Here is a 22310-nt window from a genome sequence, read left to right as displayed (position 1 = left end):
CAAAAAAAAAAAAAAAAGGCATCTGAAATACTATCCCCATGGCGATCATGCAGAACATCATCTCCCGTGTCCCATCACACTTATCAAAAGTGCTTTATATCACAAAACATGACAACACCTCATCACACTTTGCAGTATACGCTATGTCAGAGGCATGCGTCAACACACTGGCGAAACATCCCATGGGCTCGGAAAACTATAAGGTCGAGTTAACTGCCATGCACAAACCCAATGGGGAACGACCAGAAGATGATGCCCGGTTCTTGGTCGACGTTGCAGATGATGGGTCAATGTGTATTAGGGAGAGAACGCTGGGAAGTGATCCCGTGGAAGCAGAGGTGTAAGTTCATTTGACATTGATCAAAGGAAGATTTGTTAACATGATTAGATCCCTACCAACGCCACGAGAGAAGGGATGCTCCTTTAAACTACACACCGTTACATCTTCGACTCAAAGCTCAGGGTACATAAGCCACCCATTACCTGGCAAGATACATAGACAACAACTCGTCCGATATCCATACCTCACACTCTCAGGAGACCATTTCAACGGTACCAACATATCCAACAACCAATACGAATGGCAGGTCCATCCAACAGAGAAGGGACCTCTTCGATACGAACTAGTCGACCTAGGAAAGCAGCGTGCTGGCGAAGACGACGACTCAATAATGGCTATTTATCACCACAATGGCTTTGAGAACGAATTGCCTGGATACTACAGTTCTGGGGTTTTACTGCTTCCTTCAACCTCAACGTCGCAGTTCGATATCGCTGTTGTGTCGAGTCTTTTGGCTGTTTTATCTGCTGTGAGACAGCAACCGGCATTGAAGAAGAAATCTCGACTTCGCTCATTGATGGCGTGTCTTTGATCAAGAAGCGGCTAGGATGCAAGGTGTATTGGCGTCGGGTTTGCAATAATAGAGGGATTGTGACTATAGACCGGTTTTGTTAAACTACTCTCGCATGTAATGAATGATAGAAATTGCAATTGATTTCTTTCTCATTCTAAGATGCGCAGCTGACTACTATCACTCCCACTGCGCTTCAATCCCTTTCCCTCATAACCAAACAGCCCTCAAAGTACTTGTTCAAATCATCAAAATCCTCCAATTCACCAACCCATCCAACATACTGATCAGGACGCACAGCAACAACACATCCCCTCTTCCTATCAACACCATAATTGCCATACGCATTTCCGTAGCCTTCATGGTAGCTCTCATCATCGACGTGTACCTTCTCGTAGTCGTAACCCGTGTGCTCATCCCATGGACGAAGGATGGAAGGAAAATCACGGATTATATCCGTGTCCCAGCGCTTGGAGGAGTGGATGGTCAGGACTTCGATGACGCTGTCAATTTTCTGTCCTTTGGGTGTGACCTTGTGCAAGAAACTGTTCGGGTCGTCCAGGGCTTGACAGAAAGCTTCCACGCGAGACTTTTGTGCAGGGTCAAGCACGTCTCCTGCAAAAAGCACGATGCGGAATCGGCCATCCGCCTTCAGTCGCTCTTGGAAATGGTACGGACGAGCACAAGCTTGGTTCAGCACTTTAAAGCTGTTAAAGCGCATTCCAACAGGAATGCCAGTAGCAAGAGCCTGCTTCTTGCCGAAAATCTCCTCGGTCAGGAAAATTCCAGGAGGTGAAACCACCTTGACGCCATCAGCCTGAGCCAAAGCATCACCGGCCTTGGCGACGATGTTACTAGGTCCATAGTTTACTGAAAGACCTGAAGCAAACATGTTGCCCTTCTCAAAGGCATCTTTGAACTCTTCCATGCTGACGCCTTCTTCATCCATGACATCCTTTGCTGGACGGCCTGAGAACAGGCGACTGAATCGATGGTCGAACTCGATCAGGTCCTGCGCTACACGGCGTCTCTCGCTTTGGTATGTCTTGAGAATATCGGGCTTTGCGATACCTTTGACAACGAGGGCGATTTTCCAACCCAGGTTGTAGGAGTCCTGCATGGAGACGTTCATGCCTTGGCCTGCTTTTGGAGAGTGCGTGTGGACAGCGTCGCCTGCGAGGAAGATGCGCTCATGGGAGTCGAAAGCAGTGCCAACTCGTTGACCAATCTATAGCATCACGTTAGTAATACTCATTAGTGTTCTCTTGTCCATTCGCCTACCTGGTAAGCAGTCCACCAATCGCAGTACTCATAATCCAACTTATAAGGACTTATAATCTTCTGCGCCGCCTTGAAGATGAAATCCGGAGTAATCTTGGATCTATCCGCCCGACCAGAAGCATCAGGCGTAACCTCCTTTAGCTGGATATACAGTCTCACCAGCTTATTCTCCCTCGGAATGACCATCAAACTACCGTTCTCGGCAGAGTGAATAGCACAGCGCACACGAATGTCGGGAAAGTCAGTCTTGGGAATGATATCCATCACACCCCAGATCATGTCGCTCGCTTCGCCTTGCAGCTCCAGTCCAATCTGGGAACGAACCCAACTTCGTGCGCCATCGCATCCAATAACGTATTTTGCGTGGATTGTTTCGCTGGCAGCGTCGCGAGCTTGGGCTTGACGAAGGACGCTGTCGTTGTCTACTTCATCATCAAAGACAAGGTTGCTTCTGAAGAGGCCGTCTGAAGCTTGGTTCTTGCTGGCAGTGGCTTGCTGGGGAGGGGTAGCTTCTTCTTCGGTGAGGTGACGAAGTTTTACCGTCACAGGATAAGCTTCCGGATTCTCAAGCTGAGACTTGTCGATATCGATGGTCTCTGGAAGGATGGCACGTCCGACCTTGATTTGGTCTTTGGAATACTTCTTGATGTTGTCGAGAAAGAAACGCTCGATGCGGCCTTGGTGCACGACGACTTGCTGGAAGCGAGAAAGGCCAACGATGGTATCGGGGATACGGTCTGAGCGACGAATAATTCCATCTGGGCCAGGATTCTAGTATCACTTGTCAGCTAAACCCTCCATGATCCCTTGCTGAGATCCCAATACGTACCCACATGCAGATCTGCCGATGAAATTAGTCAATGAAATAGTCACAAAATTGTAAGCCGACATACCTCAATCATATGGTTCGCCTCTTTCCAGACTCGGTCTGCAAAGCCGAGACTATCAAAGATCTCCAAGCTTCGGCATTGCAGTCCATCAGCCTGACCGCAGAAGATCTTGGTGTTTCGCTTGTCAATGATACGAGCGTTGATGCCACAGTGAGCCATCCATGCCGCGGCCATTAACCTGCACCGACATTAGTCTGCTTATCCGCACAAAATTGAGATCATTAAGCTTACCCAGCCGGGCCGGCGCCAACGATCAATCTTGGACGTTGTTAGCATGTTTCATTTTAAGACAACCCCGCACTAGCCATGCGTGGTGGTGAGACTTACACGTCCACTTTGTTCTCGTTCGCCATTGTACTTTTGGGCTGCTGTTGACTGGAGTGGAAGATGAGGATTGGCAACTCGGTTTCACGCTGGAAAAAGCAAAATTAATAAGTGGTCGCCGCTGAGTCTTCCATGCCGCTACCGATGGGTCTCAATGCAGTGCCAAAGAGGAAGGCGGAAAGCTGACAGGGTTGTTGTAAGTGATCTGTCACACCAAGGTCGTCAATTCGGGAAATTATCACGAAAATCTCAAATCAAGCGCTGTTCTCTCTTCACCCAACAAAATTCTCACACTCTATCTTAAAATCCCATATGTATGTTTCGGGTACCTGCCAACCTGGCTCTTGGTAGTAGATACAGGGTCGATGTCTCAGTTGGCCCGTTGACGTTGTTGATTAGCCTCAACGCCCGCCGTTCGCCTCGGCCCTCGTGTAAAATACGGACGCAAATCCCTGGTGATCAACGCTTTCTACTTAGACGACATATCACTTATCGCGAAAGCCTTCAAAATTGTGGCAGGGATTGCCTTGCTGGTGACGCGGGGTTGAGAGCCTATCAGTCCTCTGGAATCTTTGGCGAGGTTCTCCAACAGTACACCGTTCGTAGTGGCAAACTCGACCGAGAAGAATTTCAATCGCGGAGATTAGTAACACTTCGAGCAGCGGATATTCCACTGCATCTTGAGAGGAGCCGAGGCCAACATTCGACCGTTGGCTCGTAACGTTAATTTCTTCAACCCTCGCTTCGAGCCGCTCCCTCCCGCCCAACGACTCCATTAGTGGAGAAGGATTCTATTCTGGGTGCGATCTGCAGAGACATCTTCTCTCGACCTGGGTGCTGGAACCGACATGAGAGAACAACGCCAGGGCAAGCCAACATGCAGGTCTGCGGCGCGGCAGAGGCGTTGAAGAGCTTACCAGGGCATTGGGCTCAGATTTCAGGAGGCAAAGAAGACTTCCATGCAGATGACGCGCGATATGTGATCAATATTGGAATATGCTCGTGGAGGGGATCCTATTGGGTGCAGACGGGGTTGATAGGTCAACACAATGACAGAGGCGACATGCCAGATGTCCTATCATAATTGCCATTTGGCTGATGGGATGCACAACGAAAACGAAATTTAGTAGCTTCCTAAACAAAGCCAATTGCGGACGTAACTATGCCAGAGGAACGAGACTCTTTGCCAACTGTTTGGTGTGCGGTATGTAAGTACCTATTTTCCTGGTCGCCCAATGTGGCACGACTGGCGGAGGCGACTGAGGCTGAAACTCCACCCAAGTCTTCATCAGAAATGACATGTCTTATATGGCTCCAAGAACAAACAAGGCCTCGAACCGAGATTCTCGATCATTTGTCACATTTCAAATCCCCCAATTCGCCTTCCCCGAGGAGAACCTGTGCCACCAACAGACGTTGAGAGTTAAAGTTCATTCCTTTTTCTTTTTCACTGGCGGTCCGAGTCGAGGTAAACCGAGCCTTACCTTGGGCCCCTGAAAGTGATCTCCCGGAACAAGCAGAGTCCGCAGACGATCAAGCAATTAAAGTATCCATGTAATTAGAAGATGACTACATGCACATGCGATACTGATGTATATAATATGGAAGCCATCCGTTCTGTCGGGTTCTCCTTACCAGATACTTTCTCGTCGAGTCTTGGCAGCAAACAATGGCGACCCCAGCTGAACAACAAGCCGCCGCAAACGCCTTCATCCAGGAGGTTTGGGGTCTTCAAGGCGCTGCTTACTTCGTCGTTGGACTCCGTTACTACAGCCAATTCTCTTCTTTCGGTCGAAGATTCCAGTGGGATGATGTTCTTATGCTATTAGCCACGGTAAGCCTCCCACAACTAGTACTACGATGAAGGTTCGATATGCTGACATGTTTTCGTTTAGTTAGTATACACTGCCGAATCAGTAGCAGCCTATTTCGTCGTCGCATATTGGAAAGGCCTCGCGAACAATGGTATAACACCAGCGCAGCGTCAAGCATTGAGAGATGACCCGGATGGTCCGGAATGGGCGTTGAGGATCAATGGGTCAAAGACACATGTGATTGGACTCTTGCTGTACATGACGCTACTGTGGTTGCTAAAGGGATATTGGGTCATTTACTACCTTCGACTCACGTAAGTGCACCGAATCTCCTCTGGGACGTTTACCTGGTGACTGACGTTGTGCAGCGAGGGTGTCGCTTCCACAAAGCGATATGCGCGATGGGGCGCTGTCATCATCCCTGTGACGTACATCTCATGCTTCCTCGTAGCCTTTCTCAAGTGTATACCGTTTGAGAAGCAATGGCAGATTGATCCCGAGCCTCAAAGTAAGACACATCTTCCAATAGCAACGAACTAAGACTTACCGACTTATTTAGACTCCTGCTTGCCAGCCATCACGTATATTCAGACCATTTATGTCATGGCCATGAACACCGTCACCGATTTCTATCTCATGTCGATTCCTCTTCCCGTAACTATTTCGCTTCCCAGGTTCGTAACGATGTACTAACACGTCGACGTAGATGATTTGGAAAGCTAGAATGCCTTGGCGCAAGAAGATTGTCATCATGTTCATGTTCAGCGGTGCACTCCTAGAAATGATCTTTGGCATCCTGAGAGCAGTATCCATTCTGACCGTAAGCCATTTCTACGATTAACCTGTTCCCATACTAACATTCCGACAGAAAGGAAACACTGATCCAGCCCAGTCAGGATACTGGTCCGTCCGCGAATCCTTCGTCAGCTTCGTCCTCACAAACCTACCAATGGTTTACCCTCTCCTCAAACAACTCGTCGAGAAGACCGTCTCTGCATCGAAAAGTGGCACCAACAAGACCAGTGGACTAGGTGACAGTCAAGGATACAAACTAGAAGATTACCGAAACAAGGTTCACTCCAAATCACGACCTGATGAAACAGAATTGGGAGATACAGTTTGGGGATCGAAGGATCATATCGTCGCGAACAATGGGCAAGTCAGTGCCGATGATTCATCAGTTAATAGCGGGAATAAAGGACAAAGGAGTTCACATGCGAATATGCGATCTGAGAATGTTGCGCAAGCTGTTGGTGGTCTACCAGTTGGTCATCAGCATGCTTGGGGAGTCGAGGCGGGTGTTGGGGAGATTGTGGTGACGAAGGAATATGTTGTTCAGGTTGACGAAGAGGCGGCGAAGCCTACAACGAGTTACTCAAAGCGCTTCTAGTATCGTTTTAATAGGTCGATAGATAAATTTACTCTGCGTGTTTTTCCACTTCTTCGATTAGCTTCTGTCAGTCGAATTGGCTTGATGAAACTTTCGAGACTGAACCAAACTTCTATCGACGAGAACATTTCACTTCACCCAGGGGCGATCAACTCATAATTACTCTTTATTCTACTTAATAATGATTGAATAACGATTTTTGTTTAGTGGGATGAGTGCGACAACATCCATCGCATGTGGACAGGCTCGTCACCACCGAAGTGGAGATAACCGCTCTTCCCCTCATTCGCTCGGCAAACCTCAACGTCAACCTCACAGATTCATTCTCAGAGACCTCCATGTTTACAGAATGACCGCAAACTTCAACCACCAGTCATTAGGTGCGACGCTGAGAGGGATTAAGAATGACAGAGTAACTCAATTTCGGGGAATTCCCTACGGCCATATCCCACGCCGTTTTGCAGCCGCCGAGAAGATCAACGAGTACCCTCAAGAGCTGGACTGCACCGCATACGGGTAAGCCTATCTGCCACAGACTCTCAGAAATATTAACAACTAATAAAATAGTCCGCGATGTCCTCAAGTTCACGTCGATGTCGGTCATTTGCTGCGCATACCGCCTGACCATCAATTTCCTCATGAGCCCGAAGATGAGTTCAAGTGCACCAACTTGGATGTGACGATGCCCAGCCTTGAATGCCCAAGTGGCCCGAAGAAGCTACCTGTATTCGTATGGATCCATGGTATAGTTCTTCTTGGTTCCTGGTAGCTGAAGTGACTAATCATAGGTGCAGGAGGATCTCAGGCTGTGACGTTTGGAAGCGCTGCGTCTGGTATTTGCGGTATGTATGGTCTGATTTATTTATAATGGATGAAACATGCATAGCCTTGTCAACATGGCTGACAGATGACTTACGCAGATATGACGACAATCGTGGCCGATTCTGCCCGCTTTGGTACTCCAATCATTGCAGTATCAATCCAATACCGTCTCAACATCTTCGCCCTCGGTTCCAAACCTGGTCCACCAAACCTAGCCCTACGCGACCAAGAACTAGCATTGCACTGGATTCAAGAGCACATAGCAGGTTTCAACGGTGATCCAGTAACCACCCTTCCCTACCTCTCACCCAGTAATCTACTAACATCCCCAGCAAAAAGTCACGTTAGCAGGCGAAAGCGCAGGGGCAGTTTACACCCACGCACATCTCGTAACCCGCGCCCCAGCAAACCAGTTTATTTTATCTTCTGGATCCTTGTACCTCTCTCCTCCCCAGCCACCGAACGCTGTTTCAAACGTTCGTGAAAGTGTTTCGAAACAGTTGCGAGACATGGATGCTACCCTAACTTTAGAGAATGCAACCGTTACCGATGTGGTGGAAGGGGTGAAACGAGCGGGTCTGGGGTCGTTTTTCCTCGAATGGGAAGACAGGTTTGAGGGTTGGGAGATAAGCACGGGAAACGCTGGGGGGTTGATGCTTAGTGATGTTCAGAAGGAGGTGAGTTACCCTAAAGCCCATGATAATATGATGGATGTTGATGGTTTAGGCGGTTATCTGGCAAACCGGTATTTTGGGAATGGATCACAATGACATTGTGAGCGCGTTCGATGCTGCGGGAGAATACGGTGAGGAGTTGAAGAAGCTTTATCACATTTACCCGGACAGGCCTTCATCTTGCAGAACTGGGGCATTGGATTTCATCAATGACCTCAGATTTCTACTTCCGATCCATCACATGGAAGAACTTTGGAAAGAAGTAGGAAAACCCGTCTACAGATGTCACATTGACGAAGCCAACCCATGGCAGCCTTCTGCCGGAGCTCATCATGCTGTGGATTTACTCTTCCTCTTCAACGGTCTCGATCTAAACTTTACACACGGGGCTAAGAAGGTTGGAGGCGAAATGCGCGAGGCTTGGATTGACTTTATCAATATGGGAAAACCATGGCCCAGCGCATCCGAGTCACCCGCTGCTTTCGGACCGCACGGTTACTGTAGGGAAGTATACGATTGGGACTTGCAATCCCTTCGACGAGTCGCCGAAGCCAAAAGACTGGCAACCATGGACCAGACCCTCTTAACCAAAGCATTCATCACACTCGCAGCAGGAAAAGTCAGTTTACTCAACTAAAAATACAATTTTATCCTAGCTATGAATAATATCAAGATCATGCTCCCGTTCTCCCCGTTTAACCTTCCATGCCGCACTATGACTCAATCTCACAAGCTCCATAACAAACTCACTAATCTCCCTGATCCCCTCAATCTCCTCCATCGGCAACCGTTCCGCCGGTACTTTACGAGTAATGTTACTTATCGATGACAAAATCTGCAAATCACTATCTGCAGTGTTGCCGAGCGGGTGGATAAGAATGTTCATGAACAAAGGCATAGCTGCCATGGGCGCGAAATGAGAAACGATGTACACGGAATCTTCTTTCCAAAAGTCAACGACCGTGTCGAGGATGCGGAAGATCGAACGTGATGCCTCGATGGAGAGATCGGCGCTGGAGTGCACAACGCTGTGGAGGTCGTCGGGGAGGTTTTCTTCCAAGTCGCCGCATTTGCGAACAAGTGTGTGAATGTTGATTATGGTGAACAGATAATCGAGTTGAAGGTTGATAAGATATGTTCGATCTTCGAGACTCATGGTTGAAGACATAGAGAAAGATAAGTCGCTTAAAATAGACAGACGCGGTCGATAGCGAAGATCAACAGATAAGCGCCACTCTTCAAGTTCATCGTCCAACTCTCTCACGCGCGCAAGTAGCTGACCCTCATTATACTTGAAAGCTCGAGGCGAACACAGCATTTTAACAGCGTTCTCCTTGATCTTGGCGAGATTCATGTCGCGGGATTGATTGTACCAAGGCGGCTCTTCTGAGTCATTCACATCACAGTAGTCTGATGATAAGAGGGGTGGTTTGTCGGTGCGGAGTGACATGTCCTTGTCGAAGCAGTAGCAGATCCAGAATAGTCGCCGGATGTGAAGGCGGGTTTGATGGTCGAATGTTGGACTGTGTTGGGGGAGGATGGCGAGGCGAGAGAGGGGGAAGTGGCCGCCTAGATCGCAGACCATGCGGCATGCGCTTGTGAATGTGACGGAGGCCTCACGGCATTGTCCTCTCATCTTTTGACAGGCCCACTGATGAATGTTAGTATCAACCAAAACTTCATTTTTGAGATGACTTACCAGAAGAAGAGTCCCCTGCAAACTATCCAAGTTCGTATTCCCATTGTTAAGAGTCAACAAGCGCGTAGCCTCATACAAACAATCTCTAATCTCCAACCCAAGCCCAAATTGCTGAAGATCAGTAGTCCTCATGACAAGCGCAGTAAGAGCCCACAAACACGCCTCAGCAGGGGCCCGCTTTCCAATATCAAGCTCATCGTAAGCCCGATCAATGGTATCCTGAAAAAGACTTCTCTCCAAGATAGGAAACATGGTGGACGTCTTCGCCTTGAAGAACGCATCGACAATATGTCTCATTACATCCTTGGCTGGTAAAGCCCTCGCTTGATCAGGAGGACTCAGAGGAGGAATAACCCCAATTGGATTGGCAAAAATGTCAAAATTCTCAAGAAAGACTCTCTCACCAGATCCATAGGTAATCCATTGTCGCCCGCGCTCAGAAAGAATACCAATTCCTTTAAAGTACCAATTCGTACCAAGTTGGCACGGTGATAATTTGTAAGGTTGCTTAGGACCTGTTAAACCTGCGATTGACGGATTCCGCGTGACAGGCGATCCACCGAGTCGAAGAGAAGGTGGACTGGGGAATGCTAAAGGTCTGTCTGACAGTGTAATTGATGCGCTTCGGGCGGGTGCGTTGACGTGTAGTGCCGTCTGCAGCGCTTCCTCGAGGGTTTCAACGCGCTGAGATAATTCCTGCACCACGTCGGAAGTAGTTCTGCTCCAATTAGACAATTGCCGAATTTTAATGAGTAATTCAATACCGTTTGTTGGGATCTTTTTGAATGACTCTGTCAAATGTGCATGTCAATCCTTGACTTTCGCACCAGTCACAGGGTTCGCCTTGTGTTTTGATCAAGCATTGAATCTATAAAATCAAGATTAATTAAAAAGTAAACGTCATATTTGTTGTTCAATTACCTTACCTTGCGTTTGTAGCATACATCGCATGCGCGCCTGGGAGGCATGATGTTGGTAGAGTAATCGGAAAGACGGAAACGAGGAAAAAAGAAAGATGGGGGACTATCGGACTAAGAACCTGCAGCTCAATTGGCCTCCACTGCAATCAAGGGGAGGGGGGCTTCTAGCTCTCGGAGCTTCTTGTTTCATTAGCGACTCCAGAGTTTTGGAACCTGCAAACTCCACCTGTCTACCAGATAAAATGTCAATTAACTTAAACGAGATCGAAAACAAGAGTTGATCGGTAAATGCTACTCTGGTTTACCTTAATTCAGCGTCATAGTTGCATTCGAGGCTGTGCTGGTTAAAACGAGATGATGTGACCTTGTCAAGTCATCCAGAGTTTCATCTCCGTCTCCGATTAGTCACCTTCGCTTACACTCTCGGGTGTCTACTCATTGGTCGATCTAGAGGCAGATCCATGCAGATGTCGCAGATCTTACTGGGTTAGGTGGACAGGACCTCCGTTGTCCGATGACTAAGTAGATCTACACCGGTCTTTACAGGGGATCTAGCCCCATGGCGGTGATTATCAGATCTACCGCGCAGAGCCCATTGGCAACCACGTTTCTCACATGAAGCCCCTCATTCTTGTTTGTCACTCCAATCCTTGCCATGAGACTTAAGCATAGTTTCCCATTAACCAAGTCACCGGGATACCTGTAGAAATATAAATCATTTAAATGCCCCACGTAAATGCAATGTGAAAGAAGAAGAGAGACTCACTCGTCACAGCTCACTGGTTCTTGAGCTCCCCATCTTTTTTTATACTCTTAAGCAGATCTTCTTGGCTGAGATCTTGGCTTGTCTACCATGTCTAATAACTTACTCGACCCAAAAGCCCTGCTGGATCCTCGTCAAAGATCCCTTAGCGAAGCAGGCACGGTCTCTACCGTTGGAGACAACACAACCGCCGTTCCAAGCATCAACACACAGACCCCCGAAGAAAAAACCATTTCGTTCCCTCCCAACACTTCTCCCTTCTGCCACTCCCCCGCCGATCTGAACAAGCTGCACGACCCCAAATCTCTGGATGTGCTGCGCAGTTTCGGCGGTTTAGCTGGTCTCGCCACCAGTCTCAATGTGGATGTCACCACCGGTCTCAGCGTGGACGAACTTCAAACAGCCACTGCTTCAGACCGTGTGCGCATCTATGGCAAGAACCAACTTCCTGCCAAGAAACCAAAATCTATTTGGAGATTGGCGTGGATTACTTTCCAGGAAGCTGTTCTTGTGCTTTTGACGGTGGCTGGTACCATCTCTCTTGCGCTCGGTCTCTACGAAACCTTTGGAACGACGCATGCGCCTGATGATCCTACGCCTGTTGATTGGGTTGAAGGTGTCGCTATTCTTTCTGCTGTCGCTATTGTCGTTGTTGTTGCTTCGCATAATGATTGGCAGAAGGAAAAGGCGTTTGTTAAGCTTAACACCAAGAAGGATGATCGTGAGGTCAAGGTTCTTCGGTCTGGCAAGTCGATGCTCGTCAATGTCGCTGATGTCGTCGTCGGCGATGTCATGTACCTCGAGCCAGGTGATTTGATCCCCGTTGACGGTATCTTCATTGACGGCCACAATGTCAAGTGTGATGAGTCTACTGCTACTGGCGAGTCTGACGCTTTGAAGAAGACACCTGGTGCCAAGGCTCTTACACCTGATCCTGCCCGCACCAAGGAAGCTGATCCGTTCATCATCTCTGGATCGCGTGTTCTTGAGGGTATGGGAACATTCATGTGTACCTCTGTCGGAGTCAACAGCTCCTTCGGTAAGATCATGATGTCTGTTCGCACGGACATCGAGTCTACACCTCTGCAGAAGAAGCTCGAGGGTTTGGCTGTCGCTATTGCCAAGCTTGGTGGTGGTGCTTCTGTTCTCATGTTTTTCATCCTTCTCTTCCGCTTCTGTGCGAATCTTCCTGGTGATGATCGACCAGCTGAGGAGAAGGCTTCCACTTTTGTTGACCTCCTGGTCGTCGCTATTGCGATTATCGCTGTCGCTGTGCCGGAGGGTCTTCCTCTTGCCGTTACCCTTGCGCTTGCTTTTGCTACCACTAGACTCTTGAAGGAGAACAATCTTGTAAGAGTCTTGAGGGCCTGTGAGACTATGGGTAATGCTACCTGTATTTGCTCTGACAAGACAGGAACTCTGGTAAGTCTCATTGATACTCGGTGTGATCATCGCTAACAGTTTAGACCACGAATAAAATGACAGTCACCGCCGGTCGCTTCGGTTCCTCCACCTTCACATCCGACATTCCCACCTGGGCCTCCAGCCTCCCCGCCGATGCCAAGAAACTCATCACCCAATCCGTCGCCGTCAACTCAACCGCCTTCGAAGGTGAAGAAGATGGCGTCGCAACCTTTATCGGGTCCAAGACCGAAACCGCCCTGCTCCAACTAGCCAAGGACAATCTCGGCATGCAATCCCTCGCCGAGACTCGATCGAACGAACAAATCGCTGTTATTGAGCCTTTTGACTCGGCAAGGAAGTACATGACTGCTGTTATCAAGGTTCCTACCGGTTACAGACTTCTCATCAAGGGTGCTTCTGAGATTGTTCTTGGATACTGCCAATCTCAGTTCAATCCTTCCAACGGCGCCATTGATTCTCTGGACCGTAAAGCTGCTGAGGATGCTATCGAGGCTTTTGCCAAGAAGTCCCTTCGTACCATTGGCATGGCCTACAAGGACTACCCCGAACTTCCCGACCTCGAGAACCTCGCCGATCTCACCCTTCTCGGCATCGTGGGCATTCAAGACCCTGTCCGTCCCGGCGTTCCCCAAGCTGTCCAGAACGCCCGTCGCGCCGGTGTGGTTACTCGCATGGTCACCGGCGACAACATCATAACCGCCCGCGCCATCGCCACCGAATGCGGTATCTTCACCGATGGAATCGTAATGGAAGGTCCCGAATTCCGCAAACTCTCCGAAGAAGAACTTGACCGCGTCATTCCACGTCTGCAAGTCCTAGCCCGTTCATCTCCCGACGACAAGCGTATCCTCGTCACACGTCTCAAGGTCCTCGGTGAGACTGTCGCTGTCACCGGTGATGGAACCAACGATGCTCCTGCGCTTAAGGCAGCGGACATTGGTTTCTCCATGGGAATATCTGGTACGGAAGTTGCTAAGGAGGCCAGTGAGATTATCCTTATGGATGATAACTTTGCTTCTATTATTACGGCTTTGAAGTGGGGACGTGCTGTGAATGATGCTGTGCAGAAGTTCTTGCAGTTTCAGATTACTGTTAACATCACGGCTGTTATACTGTCTTTTGTTACGTCTATGTACAATCCTGACTATGAGCCTGTTCTCAAGGCCGTGCAGCTATTATGGGTAAGCTACACTGACACATGTTGTGGGAAATATGTACTGACATTTGCAGATCAACCTCATCATGGATACTATGGCTGCTCTCGCTCTGGCCACTGATCCTCCTACTGATTCCATCCTCGATCGTCCTCCTCAACCCAAGTCCGCGCCACTCATCACCATGAACGTGAGTACACCATCTCCACCTAGTCACACCATCGCTAACAAATTCAGATGTGGAAAATGATCATCGGCCAATCCATCTTCCAACTCGTCGTCGTTCTCGTCCTCTATTTCGCCGGCGGTCCCATCCTCGGCTACGACACATCCATCGAAGCCGAGAAATTGCAACTCGACACCATCATCTTCAACATGTTCGTCTGGATGCAAATCTTCAACGAACTCAACTGTCGTCGTCTCGATAACAAGTTTAACGTCTTTGTCGGCATTCAACGCAACATCTTCTTCATCGTTATCAACTGCATCATGATCGGTCTGCAAGTCGCCATCGTCTTCGTCGGTAACCGTGTTTTCGACATTGACCCTAATGGTCTGGATGGTGTGCAGTGGGCTATTTCCATTGTCATTGCTGCCTTTAGTTTGCCTTGGGGTGCACTGGTTCGCTTGTTCCCTGATGAGTGGTTTGCGCAGTGTGTTTATTTTGTTGCGCCTCCTTTTGTGGCTGTGTATAACTGGCTGGCCAAGGGTGGGAATAAGTTCATGGGTCTCTTTAGAAGGTCAAAGAAGGCGGATAGCGAAGATGGCAATTCAACTGATGAGGGCAAGGAGAAGTCGTCTTCTTCTGGGCCCATGATTGTTGAGCCATAGGCTGGTGTACGGAAAATTGGTATCGGGTTATGGTATGGGGGAGTAAAAGCGCGGTTAGGAGCGGTGTCCCAGTCATCAATTTGCATTCTTATCTACTAGCGTAAACAATAAAATAAACGAGCTTGCGCAATTCCTACCAGGTGCCCTCAAAAAAGAGTCCTGAATACATGGCGCATGTCGAAAGCCAAGCACAACGTTCTCGTTCATCTTGCTCGTCGATTAAACTGACCTATCAGAACCCAGCCTCCACACCGATTTTCGGTCGCAGAATTGGAACCGGTCCGCAATGCTACCTTAGCCGGCGATACTCCACAACCAGATTAACCCGAATAATGTTAATGCATCTGCCGATCGAACAAGCTTAAATCTTTATTTGTTAGTTTACCGGCATCGTCAACTTATCTCGCGGGGTATACCTCAACTCCGGATATCTTTGTGGGGATGCATTATGCTTGGCATGGCGACTGGGGAACCACAATGGATGTGAGAGATATATAAACCCGGGAAGATCTGCCCTTCTTTCAAATCCCAGTCTCGAGCAGGCCCTTCCATCTTTCATCACCAGCCATGAAGGTCTCGTCCAGTCTCAGCACGCTCCTCGCCTTCGGGCCTGCTCAGCAGGTTCTCGCAACCTCCGAGTCCCACTACAATCTCGTTAAGCTGAACGGATATGGCAGCTTCTCCGGAACAACCATCAACAGCACCTTCACCAAGCAGGATCTTCCTGCTCCTGTAGACGCGTGGATGGGAATTGACTACTCCGTCCAGCCCTCCGGCAAGCGTCGCTTCACAGCAGCAGACTGGCCCAAACCCTTCAAGGGCGTCAAGCGCGCCACAAACTACGGAAAACAATGCATTCAGGAAGTTGCTTCCAAGACTCCTCTTGCGCAACAAGATGAAGCGTGTCTGAACTTCAACGTTTTCCGCACCAAGGGCGTGCCGTTGAGCAAGAAACTCCCTGTGTTGGTGTGGATCCATGGCGGTGCATTCTTCTCCGGAAGTTGGGCCAGTTTCGACGGTGCTGCGTTTGCGGCTGCGTCCAAGGAACCTATCGTGGTGGTCAGCTTCCACTACCGCGTCAATTCGCTTGGCTTTCTTCCTTCTGAGCTCTTCGATGAGGAAGGTCTGTCAAACCTCGGTATTCGAGACCAGCGCCTCTTCCTTGAGTTTGTCCAGAAGCACATTGGGGCTTTTGGAGGTGATAAGGATGCTGTTACTATCGGTGGCCGCTCTGCTGGTGGCCACTCCGTGGGTATTCACTACTTCCACAATTACGGCAAGGATACGGGCAAGCCCTTGTTTGCGGGAGCTATTCATCAATCTGGCTCTGTCACTTCTCGAGCTTTCCCCAATGTTACGTACCCTCTGTACAAGACGCAGTATGCTGAGTACCTAGAAGCCATTGGCTGCGATGGCAAGAAGGGCAACAAGGCTACTCTTAAGTGCCTTCGCGAAGCAGATATCGGTAGCATCAGAAACATCAGCACCAAGATCTTCTACGACTACAATCAGGCGGTGACATGGCCTTTCCAGCCCGTCCATGGCGGACCACTATTCGAGAAGCCTGGCTCTCAATCTGGCTACGACGGAACATTCTTCCACGTTCCCACCATCACTTCCAACACCAACGATGAAGCCAAGTTCTATATGCCTGGTGATCTTGAGACCGATGAGGACTTCCTGGACTATCTTCACAACGGTTCACCAAACCTGACGAAGAAGGAGCTCTCTGAGCTGAGCGCGCTATATCCCGATCCCGCAACGAACCCCGACTCACCTTTCGCCAATTCTCCCAATAGCACACAATATGACCGTATCTCTGCCGCATGGGGCGACTACGCATACATCTGCCCTGGTCAAGAAACCGCTTACAGAGCATCCATAGCCGGAGTGCCTACATGGAAAGTCCGCTTCAACACAAACAACAGCTATCCCGCCTGGCAAGGTATTCCTCACACTGCCGACACAGCGTACACATGGGATGAGCCTACTACTCAGTACCCCGAGATCAGTCATATTTACCATGGTTATCTGGCTAGTTTTGTTACAGCTGGTGATCCCAACACCCACAGATATCATGGAAGTCCCGAGTGGGCTGCGTATGACGGTGATAGTGAGGATGGGGCGCTGCAACTTGTTATTCAACCGGAGGATACGAAGGTTGAGAAGGATGATATTAGGAAGGAGGCTTGTCTTTGGTGGAGGGATCCCGAGAGAGCTGGTAGATTAAACAAGTAAGCCGATTAACAACTAGAGCTTTTTGGTTGGCTTCATGACAAGCTTTAATCTTGATTTAAGAAGCTAAAATACAAACATGCATTGAGTCACATCCCCCAATGATGAACAAACCCGTTAGGCTGCAAATTCTACAGACATGGCAGATTGCTCGATCGCGGGTTTTTTGAGATGTAATTTCTGAAAGGGTATGTGACAAAACAAGATGTGATGACACAGATTTCTCCGTCCAACTTACTTGTGAATTAAGAAGTACCTCAAGTTCCTACGCGAATTGTACTTCATTTGTGCGTCATCATTAAAGTAAGGTTGGTAAATACCCGGTGCGGTCATTCCCGGTGCATCTCCCGTCTTACTGTGCGGCTAAATGACCTGCATTGCCGCGAATCCGTCAACGTCTGTGTGGCTAGGTTTTCCTGCTAGCCGCTGTTGGCGATGGACTGCAATTGGGAAAGCTATTACTTGCCGGCCTACGAATTCAGATGGGATCGCTCTCGGTTCCTTGCTTTGAGGAAGTGCCGAGGCAATGCGGTCCATTATGCCGTTTCATCAAGAGATTTGGCAACATGCGATACTGCGCTATGTTGCGATGAGCAAGGTGAGCTGCCTGACTGTGCCTTCAATAAACAGTCTCACTGTAGTCTCTCAACGAGACCGATAATTGCGGCGAGGTTCACATGTGATCGGAAACGCATGATAGAGCAATGTAAGTAAGATTGGCGAGACTCTTGCAAAGTCATACGACAAGACCAATATGCAGGTTTTTGTTATTTGGTACTGTAACCCAACCCAAACAACATCTCTTTTGCAACCCAAGGGAGGCAAATGGGTAGTGCTTGCGAGGGAAACCAGTCGTCTGGTATCCCATCCACTGCAACTCAATACCCGCCCTTTCTGTCATCGATCATATCAGACGATGGTTCGAGACCTCTTCCCCAGAACTTATCAACTCGTTGTAAGGGAAGATGTCCCGGGCTGTACGTTCGAGTATCTAATTGGTCACAGAAGTACTGCCTCCGGGTTACAGTACCCTACTTCTAGACAAATGAAACCTCTCGGAGTGATTCTGGAGTTGTGAAGACCGATTGGACCTTCATGGCGTGATTCGAAATAATTTCTAGATTTGTGTAACCTGATCGATCCAGCTCGGCGGATAATGTCGGCGGATTTGAGGATTTGTTTCCCGAGGCCCGGCCTGTTGATTTTTCGCAGTCCATGATTGCAGAGGCTACCAGTCATTATCTCTCGATATCTGTAGTTACCAAACAGTTGTTACGATATTCGGATCAGGGTTCGTCCGTTCCCATGTAACGTCTTGTTAGTAACATCTTACAAAGAGCCTCATTCGGCAAAGAAGTTTTAAAACGGCGTTTTAATATGCAAGCATGTCAAAATGGAGACGACGAAATATACTTTCGGACTAATAGAACGGCTACAACGGCCTCCCACCTGCCATCTCCCACTCTGATGAGTAGTCATCCCACTTGGACCCGAAATCACAGAGTCCCTTTGTCAATGCTAGGCTTTGGTGTTGCGATTTCCTTGACAACGAAGTCGTAAGCACGGCAGTCTAGGCCGGAGAGTAATTGTTCTCGGAGGCTTTCAAGATTCTACAGCCAGGGCATAATCTCGTCCAAGAAAAAAGAGATTGCGTAACTTATCGCCGATGAAGGCGCTTCCTTTTTAAGCAAGATGCCAAATCCACGTGACAACCCAGACCGCTAATCAGACCTCAACCAAACCACAATAGTCCATTCAAACACACTTTAATCGATGAATTCGGAATGTCGCCTTCCGTGTTTGTCCAATGATGTCTTTTCAATCAATTGATAGACAGTCGGACTATCCTGTTCCGAACCATTAAGCGAGGCCCTTAATATTGGACTCCGGAATGTGCCCTTCCGATATTCCTCGATCGGCGATAAGAATACTACCTCTTGGGTCCGAGACGACAATCTTCAATTTTCAGGCCTAACAGTGAAACAGTTGACACTGAGTCGTGATGATAAGGTCGAAATCGTGGTCAACTGACGTTTGCGAAAATTACAATTGTCGGCTTGGTCTCCCGTGCATCCAGTTCAGATACTCGGCGGCGACCAAACCAAGGGCCACACATCTCGGCTGGTTTCTCACCTCGCTCCGGCCCGAATCTCAGTGCGAGATGTTAGCGTGTATGAACTTGAAAGTCAATCGTCCGATATGAGATAAGTCTAGACTGGTGAATGCTACAGCATGTCTTACAGACATCAATATTGGCACCCCAAAACACAGACATTCGGTGACAGAGCAGTGACGTTACCTTGTTTCCATCTCCATCATCTGCACTACAACCCCATTCGACCACGTTTTCGTTGATAGATTTCTCTGGGCATGTGCCAAGCAAAAACCTTAACTGACGGGGCCGACGGACCAGACTGGCCGAATATGCGGTTGTTTACTTCTGAAACAGCACTCGGAGGGAGCCGAGATAAGCGTTTGACACTTTTTGAAAGTGTCACTTCCCAGTTTGGGCTGCTCTGGATACCTAATGCGGGTGTCCGGCAGTCAGGGCCTGGGGTAATAGACTTTTCGACAGATCGCGATCACCGGGTGAAGTCCAGGTTTCTTTGACAGGCATACAGCCTTGTAAGGATCGTGGGATGAAGAAGGTTTATGTATAAAATCTTCGTCTTCCGCCTTCCATCCGATGTTTAGGTTGTGTATATCAGTTTTCTTTTATCACTCAGGGATAACACTTGGCATTCCTACAACAATCCTTCATGATGATACATCAAGGAGCCATGACGCTCGTCACACTGCTGGCATACGCCAGTTCAGTCTCTGCCACAGGCCTTCTAGGCTATGGCACAAACATCTACGATCCCCTCTGCGCAGAATCCTGTCTTCGATCCTTCGCCCCTCTAAAACTCTCATGCTCTATCGTCACAAGCCATGGCGCTCATAAGAGAGCAACTGCTTCACCGGTCTTCACTCCGCCAAAGTGCAAGGCTAACAATGATGCGTTCCTTACATCTGTTGCTTCTTGTTTCAAAGACAAGTGTTCAGAGGAGAAAATGTCTAAACTTGAACTCTTCTGGGAGGAGTCGGTGACGGGAACTAAGGATGTTCCTGCGAAGTGGACTTACAATGAGGCTCTTGCAGAGGTTGAGGAGAAGCCTGCAAAGTATCAGCTCAAGCCAATGGAGTTTTCTCTTAATGAGACTTCGATCGTTGAGCCGATGACTTATCTGAAGCAATGGAATCAACTTGGAGGTTACAAGAATGAGATGATGATTGAGTCAAGATACAGGTACGTCTATACCTAATGCCTACACACTTTATACTGACAAAGACTAGCATCGCACTAGTTGTCCTTGCAGTTGGCCTACCAATCGTCATGACCTGGCTGGGCCACATGCCCTTCATTCCCACAATCTACGACAAACTCAAACCATACATCCTGTACCCCAGCACAATAGGAACCTACTCCGTCCGTCCTCTGCCCTTCAAACTGGGCAACGTACCCAACATCGGTCAAGCACTCTACATTATCATCTTCATCTCTCTCACCGTCGTCTTCACGGCCGTAGAGTATGATGTCCGTCAACCCAACGGGCGTTTTGACAGCACCAAGCGTGAGCGGGCTGCTTATCTCGTGTACCGCACTGGATCCTTCGCGTATGCTCTCCTTCCGGTCATTGTTTTGTTTCCTGCGAGGAACAATATCCTTCTTTCCGTATCGAATTGGTCGCGATCAACTTTCATTCTACTCCACAGATGGGTTGGACGCATTTTTACGCTCCTTGCTGTTCTTCACGGCTGCTTTGCTCTAGCTGGATCTAAGAATCTTGGATCAGCGGATTGGAGACGCTGGGGCTCCATGACCCTTGTTCTCTCCGTTATCACCACCTTTGGAAGCGGTCTTTACTTCAGAAAGGCAAACTATGAACTTTTCCTGTTGATGCACATCATCTTGGCTGTTTTCATTGTCGTTGGCTGCTGGTACCACCTCATCATGCGATACGAGGCTATCGGCATGAGTTTCCCGGACCATACGTACGGTCAGGAAATTTGGCTGTACATGGCAATTGCTATCTGGTTCTTTGAACGTCTTGTTCGAGTCCTTCGTGTTGTTAGACTTGGTATCTTGAGATCTAAAGTCAAGGACATTGGAGCTGGATACGTCAGGATCGACATCCCTCATATTCGCTGGGGTTTGGATCCTGGAAAGCACGTCTTTGTGTACTTCCCAACTCTCGCTCCTCTAAGACCCTGGGAGAATCATCCCTTCTCTGTCATTCCCACTGTCGCTCTTCGAAGTCACGGATCATCTTCATCACCAACCTCCCCCATCTCACCAGGCGGTTCTTCCGGTCTTGAAGATCTCGAAAAGTCAGTGACACAAATCGGTTCTCGCTCAGTCTTACCATCAGCAGAGAGCTCAGCCGGAGTAACCCTCTTCGTCAAGAAATCCTCCGGCATAACCAAACACCTCCGAAGCCACGACAAACTCTTCACATTCCTCGAAGGTCCCTACCCAGGCAACGACACACGTCAAATCCTGCGCTGCGACAGACTTCTCCTCATCGCAGGCGGCGTGGGCATAACCAGTGTCTTCGCCCTAGTGCACAACCACTGGAACGTCAAACTCGCCTGGGCTGTTAAGGAAGATGCGCGGTGTCTCGTCAACGAACTTGAGCCCGCGATGGACGCTATCAGCACAGCACAGATTGACGTCAGAGTGGGATCAAGGTTCGATGTAACGGCTCTTATTGATGAAGAAGCTTCACGAGGATGGGAGCGTGTGGGAATTGTTGTTTCGGGACCGGGATCGCTTTGTGATGATGTTAGAGCTGTTGTTGCTGGTATTGCGAGGAACTCCAAGACTGTTTTTGAGTTGGAAGTTGATGCATACTCTTGGTAGACGCGGAGGTTTTTCATGATAGATACGTAGCGACTTTACGAAAATTCTCTTTATTCTATTAATTTGGCATGTTTACATGAAGATCGAATGATATCGGTTTCTATTCATGCTTATTCCCCCTGACTAGTGCATATCTTTATTGGATCTAGAACTCTAGCATCAAGCTTCGACCTCAAAGTCATCCACTTTTAGACAATTCCTTACTTCTGATTGGCCATCTTCCGAAAAAGAACAACACCAACATCGATAGTTTGCAATAGCTCGGAACAACGACCAGGATAATTAGATTGACAGGACGATAAAAACAGTCTGTAGTGCACACTTGGTTCTTTCT

At 48.7% G+C, this 22310-nt stretch overlaps 7 protein-coding genes across 7 annotated transcripts; 5 read left to right on the top strand and 2 right to left on the bottom strand.

The window, feature by feature from the left end:
• Positions 1–47: 47 nt before the first annotated feature.
• FIESC28_00287 (uncharacterized protein) lies at positions 48–872 on the top strand (the record flags this gene model as incomplete). Its single annotated transcript, XM_031154438.1, has 2 exons — positions 48–340; positions 389–872. The coding sequence occupies 2 exons, from the start codon at positions 48–50 to the stop codon at positions 870–872; spliced, it is 777 nt and encodes a 258-aa protein (XP_031021610.1).
• Positions 873–1047: 175 nt separating this feature from the next.
• Positions 1048–3375, bottom strand: FIESC28_00286 (uncharacterized protein; the record flags this gene model as incomplete). Its single annotated transcript, XM_031154437.1, has 6 exons — positions 1048–2079; positions 2133–2903; positions 2962–2973; positions 3026–3200; positions 3254–3280; positions 3350–3375. 6 exons carry the CDS (start codon positions 3373–3375, stop codon positions 1048–1050), a joined length of 2043 nt encoding a protein of 680 aa, XP_031021609.1.
• A 1640-nt stretch (positions 3376–5015) lies between these two features.
• Positions 5016–8683, top strand: FIESC28_00285 (uncharacterized protein; the record flags this gene model as incomplete). Its single annotated transcript, XM_031154436.1, has 12 exons — positions 5016–5180; positions 5242–5474; positions 5529–5668; positions 5720–5834; positions 5884–5980; positions 6029–6549; positions 6758–7066; positions 7118–7293; positions 7345–7392; positions 7471–7655; positions 7705–8049; positions 8099–8683. The coding sequence occupies 12 exons, from the start codon at positions 5016–5018 to the stop codon at positions 8681–8683; spliced, it is 2919 nt and encodes a 972-aa protein (XP_031021608.1).
• A 15-nt stretch (positions 8684–8698) lies between these two features.
• Positions 8699–10713, bottom strand: FIESC28_00284 (uncharacterized protein; the record flags this gene model as incomplete). The annotated part of the gene is made up of 4 exons (XM_031154435.1): positions 8699–9697; positions 9746–10463; positions 10510–10613; positions 10672–10713. 4 exons carry the CDS (start codon positions 10711–10713, stop codon positions 8699–8701), a joined length of 1863 nt encoding a protein of 620 aa, XP_031021607.1.
• Positions 10714–11518: 805 nt separating this feature from the next.
• Positions 11519–14838, top strand: FIESC28_00283 (uncharacterized protein; the record flags this gene model as incomplete). Its single annotated transcript, XM_031154434.1, has 4 exons — positions 11519–12850; positions 12895–14034; positions 14084–14197; positions 14245–14838. The coding sequence occupies 4 exons, from the start codon at positions 11519–11521 to the stop codon at positions 14836–14838; spliced, it is 3180 nt and encodes a 1059-aa protein (XP_031021606.1).
• A 567-nt stretch (positions 14839–15405) lies between these two features.
• Positions 15406–17076, top strand: FIESC28_00282 (uncharacterized protein; the record flags this gene model as incomplete). Its single annotated transcript, XM_031154433.1, has 1 exon — positions 15406–17076. The coding sequence occupies one exon, from the start codon at positions 15406–15408 to the stop codon at positions 17074–17076; it is 1671 nt and encodes a 556-aa protein (XP_031021605.1).
• Positions 17077–19835: 2759 nt separating this feature from the next.
• FIESC28_00281 (uncharacterized protein) lies at positions 19836–21976 on the top strand (the record flags this gene model as incomplete). Its single annotated transcript, XM_031154432.1, has 2 exons — positions 19836–20362; positions 20410–21976. The coding sequence occupies 2 exons, from the start codon at positions 19836–19838 to the stop codon at positions 21974–21976; spliced, it is 2094 nt and encodes a 697-aa protein (XP_031021604.1).
• Positions 21977–22310: the final 334 nt, after the last annotated feature.

The sequence above is a fragment of the Fusarium coffeatum genome, assembly GCF_003316985.1.
Source record: "Fusarium coffeatum strain FIESC_28 chromosome Unknown BRIP53273_contig_5, whole genome shotgun sequence".
Classification (NCBI taxonomy): domain Eukaryota; kingdom Fungi; phylum Ascomycota; class Sordariomycetes; order Hypocreales; family Nectriaceae; genus Fusarium; species Fusarium coffeatum.
Note: the sequence above shows the minus strand (reverse complement) of the source record. Positions and strands in the feature narration are given on the sequence as shown.